General features: G+C 40.0%; 1 protein-coding gene across 1 annotated transcript in view; it reads left to right on the top strand.

Annotated features, from left to right (window-relative positions):
* Positions 1–719: 719 nt before the first annotated feature.
* The window catches only part of LOC6044869 (heparan-sulfate 6-O-sulfotransferase 1), a 56,016-nt gene continuing 34,481 nt past the window's right edge, over positions 720–22,254 (top strand). Inside the window, exons 1-3 of the mRNA XM_038262547.1 lie at positions 720–2,239; positions 7,525–7,770; positions 19,545–19,878. Of these exons, the coding sequence (XP_038118475.1) occupies positions 2,036–2,239; positions 7,525–7,770; positions 19,545–19,878 (784 nt within the window). The 5' untranslated portion in view covers positions 720–2,035. The remainder of the gene's footprint in view (positions 2,240–7,524; positions 7,771–19,544; positions 19,879–22,254) is intronic.

The raw sequence follows: 22,254 nt of genomic DNA on the forward strand, positions 1-22,254 counted from the left end.
TGTGATTTCATTGAATTTTTCATCAAATCCCTTCAGAGGGTCCACTATAGGAAAAGGGTCCACTAATGGATAACGTACCCTTCTATTTAAAATCAACTTTGCTTTCATTTAAAACTCAACTTTTACTAATCTTTGGATTCTATACTTTTGTTAACTGACTCAGTTTCCCTTCGTGGATATTGCGCGTATTCCCGAAAAAGACACGCGGCATATCAGCCTCGAAACGACGCGCCGCGCTTTCGACAAATGCGCGCTGTCAAATCCCATACTGCGCGTTTTGTTGATCTTCTTCTTCGAATCGCATGGCATTGTTGCCGGGTATGTTTTTTATTGCACCAAAAGTGCAGAAAATCGCTGGCAACAATGTCTGCGGCACATTCTGAAATGCCGCGCGGCGTGTTCCTTCGAGAGAAACGGACAATATACCTCACCCACCCTCCAAATTTTTAATACCAATATTTACCCTCACACCATCCAACAACTAGATTAAGAATTTTTTTCGAGTTTCCAGGGGCTGGAAATACGCCCGTTCAAGCATTTAAGGGTGGTATAAAAAAACCACTACCAGGTGGCTCCCTAGCTCACACCAACGAAGCTATTCTCCGCCAGATGTCGCATCGTCGAAGCGGCCTTCTGTACCTGCGTCAAAGTAACGCTCCCAAGCGTCATAATAAACCCGTCATCTGTCAAAGTGACACAGTGAAGGACGAAGAAAAATAATGAATTATTCGACGACACTGCTGCTGCTGCACCAAGGCAAGAGAAGAAGTCAACTTCAGTCAAAAGCAGAGGCCAACACAGGACGAACTGCCAGACAGTCTGACACAAAGCGCAAGGAAGGGCCAGCTAGTGCGTAAAAAAAAAGACGGAAGGCCAGCCAGACTCCGGAGTCCGGAATTTCAGGGGGTGCTAAAGCAGATTGGACCGTTTTCGATGGTCGGGCCATAGAATTGTTTGATTTATGTGTGTAATTTGGTGAGGCAACATAGGGCGTCGCGAGTGCAAGCTGTTTTTATGAGTGTTTGTGACTGGAGATAGTGTATTTTGAGGGGAAAATTCCTTCCGGGAAAAATCAGGAAAAGTTAGTGTCTGCGTAGTGTCGAAGGGTAGTGCGAAGTAGTACTATTTTTATCTTTCGCCGGAAACTTTTCTCGCGCCATTAGCACTTCATCAGGAGAATTAGGGAACGCATTCTAAATTTAGCAAATGCAAATGCCAGGTTCGATTGGAGTTCGAACCATGTGTGAAAGTGTCAGACAAAAAAAAAGAAGGGAATAGGACTACGTAGTAACCTGCCAGGAGGACACGAACGGTAGTAGTACTACATGCAGCAAGTAACTCTGCTCCGAAGGTCAGCCACTGAAAATGGAATCCGATGTTCCTTAACGGCGCAGTGGCAGAGTTCCTAGAACAAACAAAACAAAGCCCCAGAGGTCGAGGGCTGGAATCGATGGTAACGAAAGTAGTGGCCAGGGCGCAGCAGCGGCAGACCCCAGACCAGACACACAGGAAGTATCCATTATGCTGCTTGCATGAGCTCAATGAAGAGATTGTGCTAGAGTGAGTGAGACAAAGTCAAATAAAAAAAAAGCTAGAAGGAATCAATTTTAGTGTGTGTGATTTATGTGTGCTGCTATGCTAGTCTAGAGACCCATCATCAGCAGTAGCAAAAGGAAGAAAATCGTGGCCTGCATGTTGATTGGATAATGAAACAAATCATATGAGCTGAAAACGGTGTGGATCAAACCAAAAAACAAAAAAAAAAACCCAATCGAAACATATCTCCCATCTATACAAGGAATAGTGGTCGCTTCTAGGACCAGCCAATCACTTAAAATTTTACCCGTATCGGAGAAGATAAACAGAAGACGAAACGGCCGGGAAAGCGTACGCAGCAAAAACTTTGTGACATAATTTGTGTTGTGTGTTGGTGTTGTTGCTCTCGCTGTTGTTGTTTCCATCGTATCGTACTCTCTCTACAAGAAAAAAGGTTCCGCAGACGAAGTCAACAAACAACAAAAACGTCAGCCCGGCAATGAAAAAAGTAATGATACCGTCGTTGGATATGAAAAAGAGTGTTTCGGTCAAAGTAGATAGTGATCTGACATTGCTACTATCGAGTGGAGTGTACGAAATCAAAAAGATGGAGCCCCGCCGGCGGCTCCGCCCCATCGTCATCATCTGTCTGTTCCTGACCATCGCCGGTATCATCGGGTTCGGGTACTTTTGTCCGGATCAGGTAAGGGCGTTTATTTGGGTGGGGATTGATTAATGACTTGAAGACTTGAAGACTTGAAGACTAAAAGACTTGAAGACTAGAAGACTTGAAGACTTATAGCCTTGGTGGCATGAATACTTGAAAACTAGAAGACTTGCAGACTTGAAGACTTGTTAAATAAGAGAGTTGAAAACTTTAAGACTAGAAAGCACTGAGTAGCCCAGAGAGAACAAACCGAAGAAAAGTCATTTAATTTTTGGCTCCATATGGTTTGCTGGCAGCAAACATGCGATGTACCGCAAAGTTAAACCAAAAAATCAAATGCCAGTGTCCCCTCTGGGTTACTCTGTGCTTGCAGACTAGGAGAGTTGATGTTATGAAGACAAGTAGACTTGAAGACATGGAGACTAGGAGACATACTTCAAGACTTCGTGATTTAATTCAAGTAAAAGTCCTCAAGACTGGAAAACACGATTCATCAAACAATGAATACTAGAAGACTTGAAAATTCGAACACTAGAAGATTTGATGACTAGTTTACTTGAATACTAGAAAACTTGAATACTTGAAACTTAAAGAATTGTCGAATTGATACACAGCAAAAAATCCGATGGTAAAATCGCATGCAAAAGCATGCACATCACCTTCGTCAAAATAAACACTTAATATTACACGCTGCATGTACAATTTTTGCAAACACAAAAAAAAAGTTGCAACTGACGGGATTCAAACCCAGCACCATCAGTGAGGACTGACGCCTTAGCCCGCTCGGCCATCAGACCGATGTTTAATGGAGAGGATAAACGTATATATGAGCTTGACATTTCGGTCAAGTAGGTTTCCCATACTGATGCAAAAAATATTTTACACCCAGGCATTTTACACGCAACTGGATTACTACATTTTTAGCTGTGTACATCGACGCTGTCGTGCTATCATGTCGTACGTTGCTTTTTGGCGTTCCGAGAAAAACGCGTTATTGTTTGATCTAGAAAAAACAAAAACGAAAACTCGCAATGCAAACAATAACAAACACATTTTGTTTGGTTGACAATTCTGTGCATTGCCCCGAAGTGTGGTAGAATTTGGTTATCCGAGTCCTGAAATATAATTGAAAATGTTTACGCTAGTCGAGCTTGTACAAGTGTCAAACGCGATCTGACCGGAAATCCCTTGGCCAATTATCGGACCTATCATCAATTTTGAGGCTGTGTCAAGATAGTTCAATAAGATTGAAACTTCTTTCATTTGAGAAGTGATAAAAATGCACCGAGCTTTTCTATATCTTCACGGTTTCGAGCTGCAAATCATTGAACAACGTGTCTTTATATAAAAAAATAACAAAAAAATCAAAATCAAATTATTTGCTCACTATATTGCCTTGGCGTTCTCGATTGTGAGATTCCTACTCGAAACTAGGTGTCCGAAGGCTTGATTGTTGAGGCAATTGCAAACCTCTTTTTTCACCATAGCTCCCATCCACCCCGGGATTCGAACTGCCGACCTTTGGATTGTTAGTCCAACTGCCTACCAGCGACTCCACCGAGACAGGACACAGGGAGACGACTCCTGCACCTGGACTGAGCTAACGACCTAACCTTTTTAGGTTAGTCCGGGACTAACAATAGGGGGATGGCGTCGCTATTTTTAGACCACGTTTTCCACTTTTTCTCATCGAAACCGACTACTTTATCGACTTCATTTTGCTGGGCGAGATAGGACGCCGTCTATTTTTAGACGATGACTCAGCACTTTTCCACTTTTGCACCTCAAAAAACCAGGTGGCAGCACGATGTAACGCCACGTCCCTATTACTTCCCGTCCGACGGAAGGCGTAATCAGACAAATCTCGTCTCGAAAAATGCTACCGGGATCTTCTGGGATCGAACCCAGAACGACTGGGTGAGAAGTAATCACGCTTACCCCTACACCACGGGTCCCGGTCGAAAAAAATGAAATTTACAATATATAATTTGCTCAAAGCATTTTTCAATAAGGGGACCATCCATAAACCTCGTGGACACTTTAGGGGGGGGGGGGGGTATGGCGATTGTCCACGACCCATACAAAAAAGTTTTTTTTGTATGGACAATTGTCCACGAAGGGGGAGGGGGGGTAACAGATTCATAAAAAAGTGTCCACGTGGTTTATGGATGGTCCCAAGGCCACATTTTATATACACCCAAACGAAAAATTTATCTCAAAATCTGCAACAGTGAATTTGCTGCAGAAAATGTTATATTTTATTACATTTTTGCAGCAAGCCCATAGATCATTTTTGCCCGCGTGTAAACACGTCAGCGATCTGCAGTTCTCACCAACACATAGAATAGGGGGATGGCGTCGCTATTTTTAGACCACGTTTTCCACTTTTTCTCATCGAAACCGACTACTTTATCGACCTCATTTTGCTGGGCGAGATAGGACGCCGTCTATTTTTAGACGATGACTCAGCACTTTTCCACTCTTGCGCTTAAAAAAACCAGGTGGCAGCACGATGTAACGCCACGTCCCTATGCTGGCGCGTCCCCGAGCAACAATCTAGAGAGAACATTATGTTCGCGCTCTGTCCCTCACCATTCATCAAGCGTCCATGACGCGGTGGTAGCGTGTCGGATCAGCAACCTAGAAGTTGATGGTTCAATCCTCGTTCTGTTAAGGTTTTTTTTTCTGCAATACAATCAATCTGCCGTCGGTAATGTCGATGATTGTCGGTAACGGGCAAAAATGTCATACCCCTATATTGCAAAAAATGCATGAGGACAGTTTTCATGCAGATTCTGATATACTTTCATGCTGCCATGCATCAAAATCATGCGACCGCCGGTTGGGTGTATATATTGAACAACAAACAATCTTGTCAAATTTTGTCATATTTTTGTACAGAATGGTTTCAGTTTATCAAATTTATTTTTTTTTCTAAAAATAATCTAAGAAAACAATTCATGCTATTCCAAAATATTCGTGGCTACGAAAGAATCGGTGGGATGGCAACCCTATTCCGGCCAAAGCAAACTGACAGCAGTCGACATTAGAACGGTTGTCAAAAAAGAGCCCACAACAAAAGCACTAGCTGTCAAATAGTAGCCCATAACAAATCAATGTTTGGGTTTTTTTATTCTAATTTTATTCGCAATTTCGCAATAAACTCCTGAAAAAACACGCGAATTGTGTTGCTGATGGCAAATTCTATCATATTATTGGAGATTACATCCCAATATTGGCTGAAAATCCATATCCAAAAAAGTGATTTTTCTGTTTACCTTTTTTTGTTGTTTTCTTATGGTCACACTATGTATAATACTGATTCTCAGTGTTTGTTATCTGAACTTCCATATGGCCATATGGCGGCTTCTTCGCTACCCTTCTGGAAATAATAGACCAAAAACTTTTAAAATTAAAAAAAATATGGCAAAAAATATTTTTGACTTAGGTTTTTTTGGCAAAAAAAAATATTTCAAAACAGTTATAACTTGAAAACGGTGAGCATTGTCAAAATATCACAAATGTTTTCATGATAACGGTTTACAATCTAAAATCTTTAAAACTATTAAAAAGTTAAAAACGTCAACAGTCGAAAAAAGGCAGAACGAAGTTTGTCGGGTAAGGCTTGTTATTGATAATTAGTTTGCACTTCAAGTAAATTTAGCGAGTAAAGTTTAAAAAAATCAAAAAGAAAGATAAAAAATAATGGAACATAGCTTCATATTTAATGGAATTTTCAGTGAAAACAATGTGAAAAATGATATTTTTTTTTAAATCGCGTCAATTTTTTTTGTGAAAATTTAAATTGATATTTTTGTTGTGAAATAAGGAGAACAAAACAGTGAACACTCACACACACAAACACACACAAATATTTCCAAATATACATCATTTATGATGTAACACTTTTGTACGTCATTAAACATTTAAATTTAAATGGAATTTGATGTCAATTTGCAACAAATTATACGTAAAAACATGATTTTACGTGTGATTCAACCGTTTACATCAAATCTTAAGTTTACATCAACGGAGTTTACATGTGATTCATCTTTTCCGTGTCGAGTAAATTCACACATTTTTTCTGTGCAATGTTAGTCTAAATGTCATAATAACAGCTTTTTTAAGGCCACTACATGGACATTAGTTTACGCCTACCACAGAACATATTTTCCTAACGTTTACTCTAAAAAAATCATACGAGTTAAAGTTTATTTTTAAAATAGATTTTAACTATAACAATGCCACCCTGTTTACGGTACGGCTGTGTGAGTTGGTGGAGATTTTACTGTTAATTATTCAACTATCCGAAGTCCCATACAAACCTACGGATAATCGAAACATAAAAAATATTTTTTTATTGGTAAAACTTGTCAAAATAATTAATTTAAAAAGAACAAGGTTATTTTTGATAACCTAAAGAAGACCTTCATGAAACTATTAAAACTGGTAGTGGAGAACGAGACAATATAAATTTGAAGACCTCTTTGAAACTACAATAGCAATCGTGCTAATTTGATCGGCAAACGTAAAGGTCTGATCTGGAGTTTAAGCTTATCTTTTTGCATTAATGCCTGGCGTGTTTTTAGCGCTTTGATTATCACATGACTTCGTGGAATCATCTGAAATTATAAATGTAATCAAAATTGAGGAATTCTTGGGAAAGATTTATTTTACGTGACAAAAATAAAATAATTAGAAAAATCTTTTGGGGTTGATTGGAAGATTTACGCTAGGCATAGAAAGTGTATTATACATTTTCCTTACTTTTATTTTTTTCTCATTTAATAATGCTACTTAATTCTGAGAAACTATTCGTTTTTCCTATGTTCTAGAGAATAAAATCTACTCTTTAAATAGTGCTACAACCATTTTCTAATAATTTTTATTTTCAGAATTGGGCATAAAATAATGTGGAACTGATGCTTTTGCGTATTGAGGTGTTTTTAGGTTGACTTACATTTTTATCATTTTTTTGTATTTAAATCATTCTTCGTCAAGTGAAAATATAGTTTTTTTTTGACAGTCCGTGTTACAAAAAGCAATAACCAGACACGGTATGATTGCTTCGCTCATTTTCAATCACTTCACACCACCCAAATTGTCCAAGGTGATAAAACGTGATTAATTTTATTATGCGCAGACAACATTGTCGTGCGAACCGGCAGGTCCGTTTCTGTGCTTCTGTGTGTATTTGCCATCAATTGAATCAACAGGCTGGTGTGTGCGCACTTCAACAGATGGGGACATTCCAGCACGTGTGTGTGTCTGTGTGAATCAAACATTACAATACCATTTTATTCTCTCAAACATTGTTCCAGGTGTGCGCCCTGTCGCGGCGGGAAGTGATTACCAACCAGGAGCTGATCACCGGCTTCGAACATGACAACCTCGGCAAACCGGTCCAGCAGAACCTGCTGGCCAATCCGGGCCTCAGCTACGAGGAGGTGCTCAACGATGACTTCCAGTTCGACATGAACGCCCACGACGTGATGGTGTTTCTGCACATCCAGAAGACGGGCGGAACGTCCTTCGGGAAGCACCTGGTGCGTGACCTGGACCTGAAGGTTAGTAGCAATACAGAATCGAGTAATCAAACAAAGTTGCAGAACTTATTCCTCTAATACCTTGCGCGAGCAGCATTAACTTTCTGCTCCGTCAACACTTCGCCAGATGAAAGAGCTTCTTCATCGCAAGATACTCCCCCCAACCCGTGTCAAATCAGCGGATTCGTCGCGAAGAAATGAAGTGTTACTTCGCCTCTTCTTCTTCTTTACGATGTCATCAATCGTTTTGATCACGAAAGAAAATACCCTCCTCGTTCCGAGCAGCTCAGAATCACCCAAATTCTTCTGGTTCAGTGAAGAGCTGACACGCACATGTCTCACTTGGTGTTTTTTTTTCGTTGCTTCGCAGAACTTTGGAAGATGACCCTGTTTCACCACCCACTACCGACTTTTCCTCTTCCCTCCCTTTCCTAAATGGCGTGCAAGAAAAATGAACTATGTTGGCATTTTGATGGTATCACTAAGACGAACCTGCCAAAATAAATCATCGCGCCAGAAGTTGAAAAAAAAGAAGAGCACTTTCGAGTTGCTCGCGTTCTTCAAACCACGTGTCCAATTTGTCACGACAGGAATCAACGGCGAACGTACAATTAATGTGAGGGAAATCACTTGGCGTCACAGGCGTCGTAAATTGGGCAACGGAATGGGTTTTAAAATGACACAGCTTCGACTTACGAAAAGCATTCAGAGGTTGTTAATTTTTTTTCGGAATCTGACTGTTTAGACTGCTAAAGGAACAAAACTGAAAATTTTTGCTTCAAAATATTTCGATTTTTCCCTCAAAATTGAAAAACTTTCGAGTCCTAGAACTTATTTTTGTTGCCTCTTTTTCCAATAACCTTGAAGAGTACCTTGGCAGCATCTACCGAAACAAATTTGTCGTGTTGGTCCAGAGTTCCCGTCCACCCTGGGATTCGAATTGACAACCTTTGGATTGTGAGTCCAACTGCTGACTAGCGACTGTATCGAAGCAGGTTGGCATACATAGTCAACATTGAAACTAAAATTCCTAACAATTATTCAAACAAATATTAATCAAAGATGTTCCACCAATTTCAAATCACCAAACAGCTACCACTCAGCGCCATCTCGGTCAAGCGGCTGTCGTAAATTATTTCGGCATTGGCTAGATTTTTTTCGATTCTCAAATAAAGACAAAAAATATCTACAAACATTCATTCTTGGAATTCCATTCGAAACCAAAATATTTCTCTCATTGCTGAACGGCAGCGCGCCAGCAATAAACTCGTTCATTTGTGCGCCTAGCTGGTTTTGGTTAAATATTATGAAAGCGAACAACACTCTCGAAGAGCTGTGAGTATGTTCCTGACGTCATCGCCGGTGTGCAGTAATCCGCGAGTCACAGTGTAGGGTTGGCTCAGTTCATTGAATGATAAAGATCGGTGCATCTGGCTCTTTGTAGTGCATCTGTGACATAGTTAGCGGTGACTATTCATTAGAGTAGATTGAATTTGACTTCTAGCTTTCCATTGTAGGACGGAATTGTAGGGGTGGGCTGAGCTTAACCCCTTCCCCCCTCGGAGCAAAATCGAGATTTTTTTGCTTTTTCATTATCACTCGAAAATTAATTACCAAAATCAAAATTGATAATTTTCAAGTAGATTAATCAATTGACACTTCAGTCAGAAATGTGTGTGAATCTTATTTCATATGAAAAGTGACAAAAATGCATATAGTTTTTTTGGACTTCGTTGAATATCTCAGGATTGAAATCGAATTTTGGAGATCTGTGAAGGTCAAAAGCTGAGGCATTGTGAGCTGCACAATATGGCGTTCTTAACCCGGGCATGGTCTTCGGGTCTATAGGACCCAGTAGCACTATAAAAGTGATTGTAACTTTTGACCAAAAACACCTAGAGATCTGAAATTTTGTGACTTTGTGTAACTTACTAAGACACACATTCTGACCAAAAATGAACTTCCGGTGGCCACCGGAAGTGCCTACCAAAAAAAACTGACACCAATGGTATTCCGGGTCTGTAGGACCCAGAAATGTTTTCGGCTGCCAAAATTCGAGATTGTAACCGATTTTGGTTGTCTTGACCGCGAATGAAAGGCTAGGATGTCTACTTTCTGAATCCGACCGGCAGAACCGGTTTTGTACACCATGGCCACCGGGAACCTGCTATAACCGAAAAAAGTCCTTTTTGAGGTCCCTACTTTGAGGACCTGTATCTCCGAAACGATTGCACATACCAGGTTGCTTCCGGTTGCATTCGACAGATAATAACCTGAATTTTAAGACCCAGAGTATATAATTGGTCCATAAAGGCCCAGAGTATATAATTGGTCCATAAAGGCCACCGGTTCCGGTAACCCGGAACCCGGTCATCGGCATGACCTCAGATGGTCATAACTTTCAATTTCATGAAGTTTGATACGTCGGATGATAGGGTTCATTGCATATTCCGATAGTGTCCCCCAGTGGCCAACGGTAACCGGTTCCGGAGTGACCAGGATGGGTCAGGGGACATCGGCATTACCTCAGATGGTCATAACATGCAATTTCATGAAGTTTGATATGCAACATGACGGGTTTCTAGCGTGACAATTATTGGAACCGTTTTAGTGGTACCCTGGAACCGGTTCCGGATTGGCCACAGTTGGCCAGAACCGATACCAAACAATCAGGGGTAGTTTGTAGTATTTTTCTGCAATGATTTGCAAAATAATCCGTTTCAAAAGACTGGTCCGTGTGACGGTTTTATGTCAAAAACTGCAAAAATCAAGTTTTCCGGAAGTTCCGGGTTACCGGAACCGGTGGTCTTTATGGACCAATTATATACTCTGGGTCTTAAAATTCAGGTTATTATCTGTCGAATAAAACCGGAAGCAACCTGGTATGTGCAATCGTTTCGGAGATACAGTTCCTTAAAGTTGGTTCCTCAAAAAGGACTCTTTTCGGTTATAGCAGGTTCCCGGTGGCCATGGTGTCCAAAACCGGTTCTGCCGGTCGGATTCAGAAAGTAGACATCCTAGCCTTTCATTCGCGGCCAAGACATCCAAAATCGGTTACAATCTCGAATTTTGGCAGCCGAAAACATTTCTGGGTCCTAGAGACCCGGAATACCATTCGTGTATGTAGAAAACGAAGACCATGGCCAGGTTAACTCAATTTGGCCCAAAATACACGTACGACAAGTTAGCACGACGGCGACGTAATAGCGATCGATTGTTTGATTCATTGCTTTAGATTTGAAAAAGTAAGAACACAGAATAAGACGCGGTATGTGACCATTTTCTTCATAGTCCATCTCAATCCACAGTGGTCCAGATCGCAAAATTAAGTGGAAAGTGTGGGCTTGCCATTCCAAGCAACTTTGTCGAAGACACCAAAATTTTATCTCGTAATCTACGTCTTCTACGACCAAATTTAGAGAAAGCATCTGAGCGAACCTACAAAAATAAGTTTTTTGAGCGTAGTAATTCAGGGTTAAGTTTTAGAGAAAAGTGATATTCGGAGCACTTTTAGAGCCCTTAAAAACAAAACTTTTAATTTTTTAATAAGTCAGTTTGTAAAAATTTCGATTCTTGGTCATATTTTAGGTTTGCATGATAATTTTATATAGAAACCCAAAATAAGGTTTATTTTTCTTCATAAATGCTGTTGGATCATATTTTTTGTATATTTTATGATGATTACCTCATCTTTTTGTAAGAAAAAAAGACTTGAAAAAAGAGTAGAGTTGAAATATCAGATTCCACAGATGTACCATCCCTGTAACGATGCATTCTTTGGCAACGCCAACAATGGAAACGTGTTGAAGCCGGGGAAATGCAAAAGAACACAGAAGAGCGATCATGGACAAATTGTGAATGTGCATCAAATTTAAATATTTTGAGTATTGAGACGTGATTCGTTTGCCAAATTGCAAATCTCGCTCTCTATCGCCGGGTCTCTCTCCCTTTATATAAATTCGACACCTTTGTCACCACGAATAATTCTGCGTCCCAGCTAGCTTTTGCAAACCGCGACGGAAAAGTGTCCGCAGTATAGAATCGGAATCAGCAATTGCAGTGCAAGCAGGAGTGAATTTGTCCCCCCAACCTTTGCATTGGAAACGATTTCCGAACGACGACTGCTGAACGCTTAGTTCGAGACCAACTTCCGACTTTTGCAGTCCCGCTGGAATGTTCCATCAAGGTGGGAGGGTCAGAGAGGTTTGCGGGGATTTGCAGATGGAATCAAAGATGAACTTTTAATACCACGCAGGGACATGAAATCTGCTTCGAAAGTTGATTTTATGAGAAATTTTCCATTTCTTAAAAGTTCATACAAATAATCCTAGCTGAAATGACCTCACTAAATAGACAAATCAGACAAAAAGAGACTTGCATTCCATGCAGCAATTCTAAACCCCGTTATTTTCAAAGAATGTAGCAACATCTTTCCGAGGAGCATCCGAATGCACATTGGAGGCCGCGATTGTTTACACTGGAAAAATAAAACAAACAACTTCGGCTGAAAAGAAATACAACGCGTTTCCCCTCCCCTCGACAACCCAGGCAACGGGTTGAGGTTAGGTCGTTCAATGAATGGTTTTCACGTTTGTATGAATCGCGTTGCGCGAGGCAATGCAAAAGCGCGCTGCCATTTATCGCCAGTGTAATCATTTTCCTTTCCACGCCATGACCAAAAACGAGCAATAAGCTTAAATTATGCATTTATTGTTGTTTGTATGTATGCTTGGGTGGAGGTTCTGGTCGGCCACAGGGAGGACATGTGCCCCAGAGGACGTCATGGTTAAGTGGACTTCAGTTTTTACAAGCAATCAAAACAATCATAACAAATGTTTTGATAAATTTCCGACAAAACATTCTGCAAAATTTGGGGAAACTCACAAATTGTTACAATATAAATCCTATTTTTTTGCCTTTCTTACTAAAGAAAGGTATAGGGTCTGCTTTTGGCTCCGACTCAAAATCAAACTTCGTTATCCAATCATTTCTCGACAAATAATCATTCGAAAAATCTGCAAAAAATCATGGACGATTGATTTCCGACGCCCTATCGATTGACAAGGACAGAATTGGTCTATCTCCATTATCTGGATTTTGGGGATCAATTTACCCTAGAGCACGCGTGACTTCCGTGTGTGGTGAAAATGTGCTCAATTTTGTGGGAGAGGGTTTCTCAGAGCCCACATTATGGATTTAAGCTCTCTTGGGCGCATTTGAAAGGGGATGGGCTGAACCTGAGACCAGTTCCATATAAAATTTGAATTTATCCATTTTTTAGGGAACTCGGAGTGTGTTTTTACCTGATCAGGTGGTTTTCAAATGAAAATTCGGTCGAAAATTGAAATATTGAATTAGTTTATTTATTCGAAAAATTGCATTTTTCGAGCCCTACATCCTCCCAAATTTTCATCAATGTCGGTAATGTGGTTCTTGATTGACAACTGTTGGATTAATTTACTAATTTTATCTAATTTTTTTCTTCCATATCATAATCTAGACCATAATCGAGGTTTTGAAACAAATTTGACCTCATTCGGATTTACCGTTCAGATTTAGGAAAATGAAATTTTTTGCCTTTCTTACTAAAGAAAGGTGAGCAGTTCTCTACGGAATCGGTCTTTTTCTTTAATTTTAATTTTTTTATTTTTTAATCCGGCTGAAACTTTTTTGGTGCCTTCGGTATGCCCAGAGAAGCCATTTTGCATCATTAGTTCGTTCATATAATTTTCCATACAAACTTGGCAGCTGTCCATACAAAGATGATATGTGAAAATTCAAAAATCTGTATCTTTTGAAGGAATTTTTTGATCGATTTGGTGTCTTCGGCAAAGTTGTAGGTATAGATATGGACTACACTGAAAAAATGATACACAGTAGAAAAAAAAATGGTGATTTTTAATTTCACTTTTTGTCACTAAAACTTGATTTGCAATAAAACACTATTTTTATTTTTTTTATTTTTTTGATATGTTTTACAGGACATCAAATGCCAACTTTTCAGAAATTTTCAGAATGGGCAAAAAATCTTTGACCGAGTTATAATTTTTTGAATCAATACTGATTTTTTCAAAAAATCGAAATATTGGTCGCACATATTTTTCAACTGCATTTTTCGATGTAAAATTTAATTTACAATCAAAAAGTTCTGTAATGAATTTTTGATAAAGTGCACCATTTTCAAGATAAATCTATTTTAAGGTAACTTTTTTGAAAATAATCGCAGTTTTTCATTTTTTTAAATAAGTGCTCCTGTTTGCCAACATTTGAGAATTTGTTTTTGGAAAGCTGAGCAAATTCTTTTTTTTTTGCTTTGTTGATACGACCCTTAGTTGCTGAGATATTGCCATGCAAATGTTGAATTACAGGAAAATTGATGTTTTCTAAGTCTCACCCAAACAACCCACTATTTTCTAATGTCGATATCTCAGCAACTAATGGTCCGAGTTACAATGTTAAAATATGAAACATTCGTGAAATTTTCTGATTTCGTCGAAAAAAATACTTTTTTTTTATCAAGACTAACCTTTTAAACGGGCCAAACATTCAATATTACGCCCTTTTGATATGTTAGTCTTGAATTATATTTTTGAAAATATTGTTTTCGAAAAGATCGGAAAATTTCACAAATGTTTCATAATTAAACATTGTAAATCGGACCATTAGTTGCTGCGATATCGACATTAGAAAATGGTGAATTGTTTGGGTGAGACTTAGAAAACATAAATTTTCCTGTTTTCAAACCATTGCATGACAATATCTCAGCAACTATTGGTCGTATCAACAAAGTTCATTGAAGCAAAATATAAAGAATTTTCTCAGCTTTTCAAAAAAAAAAAAATTCAAAGGTGGGCAAACATGGGCATCAATTTAAAAAATTACAAGCTGCGACTATTTTGATTGCAAATTCGATTTTATATCGAAAAATGAAGCTGAAATTTTTTTGCGACCAATATTTCATTTTTTTTAAATCTGTATTGATTCTAAAAGTCATAACTCGGTCAAAATTTGTTTGCCCATTTTGGAAATTTCTGAAAAGTTGGCATTTGATGTCCTCTAAAACATATATATAAAAAAAAATAAATGTAGTGTTTTTTTGCAAATCAATTTGTAAAGGGTTTGCTTTTGGCTCCGACTCAAAATCAAGCTTCGTTATCAAATAATTTCTCGAGAAATATTCATTCGAAAAATCTGCAAAAAATCATGAACGATCGATTTCCGTCGCCTCGTCGACAAGTTGTCAAGTTGAGTTTCACATGCAAACGCGAGTAATGCTGGCGCGTGATGCTGGCGCGTATAGAGTTTTGATACTAGATAACCCCCTTTTTGTACAAGTTGCCCTATCGATTGCTCGTCTCTCTTAGGCTCTTTTTTTTAATTTGCAAAAATGGCATTTGGGGCGCTCTGGGGCTTCCTGAGGGGGGGGGGGGGGGTGTACCCCGTTTGGCATAATGGACATTTGGCATAACGGGTTTTCAAGAAAGACGTTTGGCATAATGTACGTTTGGCATAATTGGTCCAAGACATTAGGGACGTTTGGCATAATGGACATTTGGCAGAATGGACGTTTGGCATAACTCGTTCCAAAACAATCAAGGACGTTTGGCATAATGGACATTTGGCATAATAAACGTTTGGCGTAATGGACGTTGTAGATGACCGAGAAAATTATGCCATCGATTCCATTTCAAGGAATAGTTCATCCATCAAAACAAAATGTGTAGTCTACGGGAATGACTAAACTGCCAGGTGTCGATGTATGACTCTTGTTGCAGATTTACTGTTTTTATTAATTAATAAAGTTGATTGTTTTGCAAGTATGAGTTGGTAACATTATTCTATCGAGTTTAGCATTGAGCTCTCTATAAATGTTGATGGAACGTTAATCCCAACCCTGTATTTTGGGTGAAGGGATGTCGATTTAGCCTTTCTTTAAATATTTTGCAATAATGTTTTTTAATGCAATTTTCCCATCTTTTTTTATATTCAACTTGAAGAAGGGAGATTCTCTTATAGATGTTCTCTTGAAACATTTCTATCATTTTTGCACATTTTTTGTCTGTTGCTTTATTTTTTGCAAAAAAGTTGTTTATACAATTTTCCCTTCTTGTATTTAGTCAAAACTTATCTTAAAGAAGTGACAATTGTAAAAAAAATAATTGCTAATTAAATATATTTTTTGAATAGAGGTAGGTGAAAAACATTGAAATAATGCGATTTTCAAACATTTAAAGAGTGGCAAAATGTGAATCTTTAAAGAGACTTTAAAGAAGGGAACAAACCCAATTGTCAAATTGTGTATTTTTTTTAGAGATTTTCTCTTCTAAAAGTTGAATTTCAAATAAAAGAAGGGAAAGTTCCATAGCTTTCATAACTCTTTTGTAACATACTTAAAGAAAAAAAATGCACATCCCCAATTTAGGTTGAATATTAAAGAAGGAAAAATTGCAAAATATTGACCAAAAAACACAACCTGAGCATCTTTTGAGAGATTATGCCTTCTTTTCGTTTTAAAATAAAAGGAGAGAAAATTGCTTTCAAAATCTTAATTGCAGCTCCCTCCGTGTACGCACGAGAGCATGCAGCTAGTGCTCAGTGCTCCATCGTTTTTTCGATTTTTTTCGCCGTAATTGATTGTGGTTACCCGCGAGTTTGCTTCTCCAGCATGCCAAAGGCCGGCCGTGGCCGTGGCAGTTCGAGTGCGGCCTCGAAAAACCCGCGAAGTTCGTCTACCGGTCGTGTGCAAAAAGGTAAACAAACCAACGCCGTGTCGACCGCCATCGCGCAGGGGAGCGTGATCGCAGAAGGCATCGACAAAAGTTACTACATCCTGGATATGTCCCAAGATCACCAGTGCGAACCCGTTCCGGTACTTCTGGTGCCACGACCAGTGGCACATCAACATCCGCCAACATCCCCATCAGGAACGAGTTCCAGATGCTGAGCGACGACGAAGAAAATAACAACTCTGACGGTAGCAGCACTACCGACGACGACGACGACGATGATGGTCGTGCACGGAAAAAAGTGCCGACGTCAAAAAAGAACAACTCTCCAGCGGAACGTAGACCACCTCCAATTTTTGTTTTGGACACGTTAGCGGACGATGTTGACGAGTTGCTGGAAGGCCTCGGATATTGTCTGAAAATCAGTAAGTCGGCAGTGCAAGTGATCACACTGACCAAAAAGAATTTCGACCTGGTGTTTGAAGAATTGAAGCGTAGCAACTTCAACTTCTACACATTCAACCTCGAGAAGCCCCCTGTTAAGGTCGTCTTGCAGGGTTATCAAGACCGTCCGATCTCCGACCTGAAGGGTCACCTTTCGGACGCCGGAATAAAACCGCGGGAGATTAAAGTGCTCTCGCGCAAGACAACGGTGACAGGTACACACACACTGTACCTGTTGTACTTCGACCGCGGCACCGTCAAGATCCAAGACCTGCGGCGGACTAAAACGTTGGACGGTTTTTGGGTAAACTGGCGGTTTTACACCAAGAACCCGACGGACGTAGCGCAATGCCACCGTTGCCAGAAATTCGGCCACGGCTCGCGGAACTGCAACCTCCGGCCCCGCTGCGTGAAGTGCGGTGAGTCACACCTCTCGGAGGCGTGCGCACTGCCACGAAAGGCGGACTTGGGGGACAAGGCAGAACAAACCAAGCCACGCGTAAAGTGCGCGAACTGTGACGGCAACCATACCGGCAATTACCGCGGATGCGTCGCGCGCAAGGCCTACCTCGAGGAGCAGGAAAAGAGAAAAAAGAAAGCGTCCCACCCTCCTCAGCGAAGTACGAGCGCAGCCGTTCCTGCAGCTGGACAGCGTACGGTTCCAGCGGAAAACTCAGCGTTCCCTCCTGGTTGGGGGCGTTCGTTCGCCAGCGTGGTCGCTGCCGGTAGCGGCAGTACGGCCCAGCAAGAAGTCACCGGGAAGATCTCTTCACCCTGCCGGAGTTCTTTGCTCTCGCGGGGAGATGATGACGCGGTTTCGGAGCTGCCGGAACAAGGCAGAACAATTCCTGGCCCTTGGGGAACTGATGATCAAACACATCTACAAAGGATAAATTACCTGTGATCTAGATATAAGCTTTCTCTTCCTCTATCCCCTTTCCTTTGCAATTTCTGTAAGTTTTTTTTATACTTTTTTCTTACTCTTGCTAGTGCCTTAGTTAAAGAAATAATTGTTCCTAAATGGATTATGATGCAACACACAGCTGTAAGGAACTCCAAAACTCTGTTATGCACTTCAAAATAACTCATTGTATCTTGATTATTCACCAATAAAACCGAATTGGAATTGGAATTGGAAATCTTAATTGCATTTCTTTAAAGAAAAGCAAAATGTACATACATTCTTTAGGTTGAATTCAAAAAAGGAGGGAAAATAGTATAAAATCTTTATTGCAAAATATTTAAAGACTGGCAAAACTTACATTTCTTTGTTAGTTAAATTTAAAATAAAAGAAGGAAAAATTTAATACAAAAAATCAGCTGCAAAGTATTTCAAATGGAGAAAAATCTTAATATTATATAGACTCTTTCTAAAAAAATAAAAAAAATATATGAAAAAATGCATTTAAAGCTTTATTAAGAAATATTCCAAAAAGGGGAAAAATCACATCTATTGAAAAAAATAGATACTTGATAAAAATCTTTTAAAGTAAAATTATCTGTTTAGAAAATAGGAAAAAAGCTATAAGTTATTATTCTTTACAAAAAATAAATACTAATTAAACAAAACAAAAAATGCAACAATAATTATGCCAAACGTCCTTGATGGTTTTTGAACGAGTTATGCATTTCCTTGGATGGCCCACCTCTTACCCATACACAGTTTTTGTAGTATGGAAGATTTACGAGCAGATATCTTTCGATAATTCTAAGTTCGTGTTATGAGAGTGTCCTGTAATCTTAACTCAACTTCCGTGTATGCCCATCCATATCTCTCTTTCTAATCTCAAGGCGCTCTTACAAATCCTGTGCAGAGTCTTTCCTTATCATTCAGATTGCAGACATTTTATCCATTTAGGTATTGGAACCATTTGCTATTCCACAAGCATATGAGCACATAGGGTTAAACCGCGCCCAGATTCGCGTTACTTTTGATCAAGTTTATCATATGCAGCCCAAAGTGTCCCCAAGCGAATGCGTACCGATAATGAAGATGGCCGACCGTCATAACGTGCTCTTCGTCACAGTACCATCGTGGGTCACTTTTACTCGAACGGCCGTTGCCGCACAAACTCCTTGCAGCTCCGTTTAAACTCATTGATGTTGCTCGTCATCTTTGCAGCCTCTGGAAGCTGGTTGTATAGCTTAAATCCTTTGCATAATGTCCATTATGCGCAACGTCCCTGATGTCTTGGACCAATTATGCCAAACGTCCATTATGCCAAACGTCCTTCTTGAAAACCCGTTTTGCCAAATGTCCATTATGCCAAATGGGGTAAACCCCCTGAGGGGCATTTTCGCTTTTTCAAGAAGGCGCAGCACAAATCGGCAAATTTGCAGAATGCAAAGTTTTTTTTGGGCCCTGCTAAGGGCGCCAAATTGTTTAAGGAGGGCTTCATTTTTTGTAAAGAACTTGTTAGTCGACGACTAACCTCGACTAATCTACAGTTCAGTCCTATGCACCTCTGTATAGATATCTAATTGTCTATGCCATCAATAAAAACTCACTTGCAGTTCCAAAAACGATTGAGTAAACATTTTTTTTTGATTTTTACCTGCTGCTCGCGGCAAAAGTTTAAATAAATAACTTTGAATTTTGTTCGTTTTTTTTTAATATTTTTGCAGCGTCCATGCACCTGTCAGCGAAAGAAGAAACGGTGCTACTGCTTCCGGCCCCACCGCAACGAGAACTGGCTGTTTTCGCGCTACTCGACGGGCTGGAAGTGCGGCCTGCACGCGGACTGGACCGAGCTGACCGGGTGCGTCGACCAGGAGCTAGACAAGAACGAGGGCGAAACGGCCAAGCGGCGGTACTTCTACATCACGCTGCTGCGGGAACCGATCGCCCGGTATCTGTCCGAGTTCCGGCACGTCCAGCGGGGCGCCACGTGGAAGAACTCGCGCCACTGGTGCCTCGGCCGGACCGCCACACCGGAAGAGCTGCCGCCGTGCTACGATGGTGAGTTGATGAAGCTGTGTGTTTGTACCATTTTGTCCATTAGTATGCTGACGGCCCCCGGGGGGAGGCCACCAGATCCTGGCGCTGAATCATAATGAGCTGACGACCGCCGGCCGACGGATGTGCTCCACTTGATTTATTGCCATTTGTTGAGGGATACACTTTGCTAGACGCACGGACAGACAGTCGGACAGTGATGATTTGCATTTTTAAATTGAGTTGTTTTAGCACGGATTGAGTGCTATCGATGGTTATGAATATCTTTATGACTTTGAGATTTTCTAACGATTTCCGAAGAAAAAATATTTTGACTTGGTTGATCTCATGATTGATAGAAGTCAGAGGTTAGATTGTTTTAATATTATTATTCAATCCCAACTAGTTTAACAAATTTGCTCTGCCTCAAATAATTTCAGGAATTTTGAAACATTTTCAATTATGATTCATGATAATGTTTTAAAGAATCCATCAATTACCTCAAAGCCACGACGAATGATGAAACCATCTTCGTTGGAAGTTTGCGACAAATTTCACAAGCCTCGCACCATATCGTATCATCTTCGTCTACGAGACGTATCAATAATTGAGCCATTGTTCTCCTTAATAACAATTTATTTCAGGAAATGTCACCCAGCCAGTTGCCATCTGGTCTACAATTTACTCGGTGTCGTACAACACACACACACACATCTTGCCCTAGCACATCAAGTGCTAATCGGAACGGCTCTGAAAGTAACGCTAATGTGTACTTTCACGAGATGAATCCCTAATGTGGCAATCGGCCATGAATGTTTCCAGACCACGCGCAACACGCAACGACGACGATTGAGAAGTATACCGAATAGGATAGTGCTGTAATAGCAGCATCACTGAAGAATTCTTTACCAAGTCAGCATTTTGAAAAAAAAGATTTTTTTAGGAAATGTGAAAAATAACATATTAAGCATATTTTCAAATTCCTATTAAAAAATTCAAATACATTTACTTTTAATTTATAAAACAATGACCATTGAATTGTCCAGGAAAAAAAATCAAAATTAAAACGTATTTCATTATGTAGTTTGTATTTTATTGTTTGGCAATATGTACAAACGAATTGCTGTAGTTTGATTTAAATAGGTATAAAAAATCAAATCAAATTATTTGCTTTAAAGCATTGCCTTGGCGTTCTCGATTGCGAGATTCCTACTCGAAACTTTGTGTCCGAAGGCTTGATTGTTTTGGCAATTCCAAGCCTCTTTTTAAAGCTACCCAAGTAACCACAAGCACTTAATTGAAGTATTTATTCAGTACTAAATCAGCACTTGAATGCTTTGAAGTAGTAAATAAGCTTTGCGAATGCCTCAAAGTACCAAAACTTTGCAGCATTACAACTGGCATTAAATCACCATTTACGACCTTGAAAATGTGCTTCAAAGCATTTGATGTTTATCAACAAAGTAACCCATCCATACGGGAAACATTTCAGCCAGTCACGCTGTTATTGACTTTTATCCTTCTCCCGTTATACTGTTCCAATAAGCGTGCGGGCTAAGGCGCATTTCCACCAGTGTGCAACAGTTTTATTTTTGCGTGAACTGGGTTCAATTCTCGCTGACTGAAGTGTTTTATTGTTTATTTTTTTTTTGTAGAAAACTGCAGCCTGTAATTAAGCCAATTTTTTCAAAACATATGCCCATGCACAAAGGACATTATCAAAAGTTCTCTGGTAAATTGAATGACTTTTCTCGCAAGCAAAAAGCTGCTTTCCGGAAGTCTGATACACTTTGTGAAATTTTGCCAACCGTGGACCAAGCACTCCTCGGAAAAACAGTTTAGGTTAGCCGTTAGCCATTACTTGTCCCTATTAACCCCAAGCCTTCCGTAATTGATTGTACTGTACTTGACTGGATGGCCGCAATTTGCTGAAAAAAAAAAACGAAACTATAACGAAACTATTGGCACTACGCCCCCCGGGGCATGGCCTTCCTCTAACGTGGGATTTCTGCTCCAGCGCCTCTGACGAGACAGGAGAAACCGGGACCGACGTTTTACTTCACCATCCGATAGAAGCTCAGTGGATAAGGCGGGAATCGAACCCGCGTCTCATAGTATCATCGGGATCGGCAGCCGAAGCCGCTACCCCTGCGCCACGAGACCCACCAATTTGCTGAGTGACTCGTCAATAATTTTCGTCCAACAAAATGACAACGGGTTTTTCTCATGAACCAGAAACTCGAAACAGCAGAAAGAAAGTCTTCCTTGATGTTCGATGCATCAACCACATCGATTAAAACTTTCAAAACAAACACTCATTTCAGAATACATCAGTTGGCTGGCGCGCATCCTGGAGATCGACGAGAAAAATGCAAGAATAACATCAAAGTGTCACACTCA

This window comes from Culex quinquefasciatus, chromosome 3, assembly GCF_015732765.1.
Source record: "Culex quinquefasciatus strain JHB chromosome 3, VPISU_Cqui_1.0_pri_paternal, whole genome shotgun sequence".
NCBI lineage: Eukaryota > Metazoa > Arthropoda > Insecta > Diptera > Culicidae > Culex > Culex quinquefasciatus.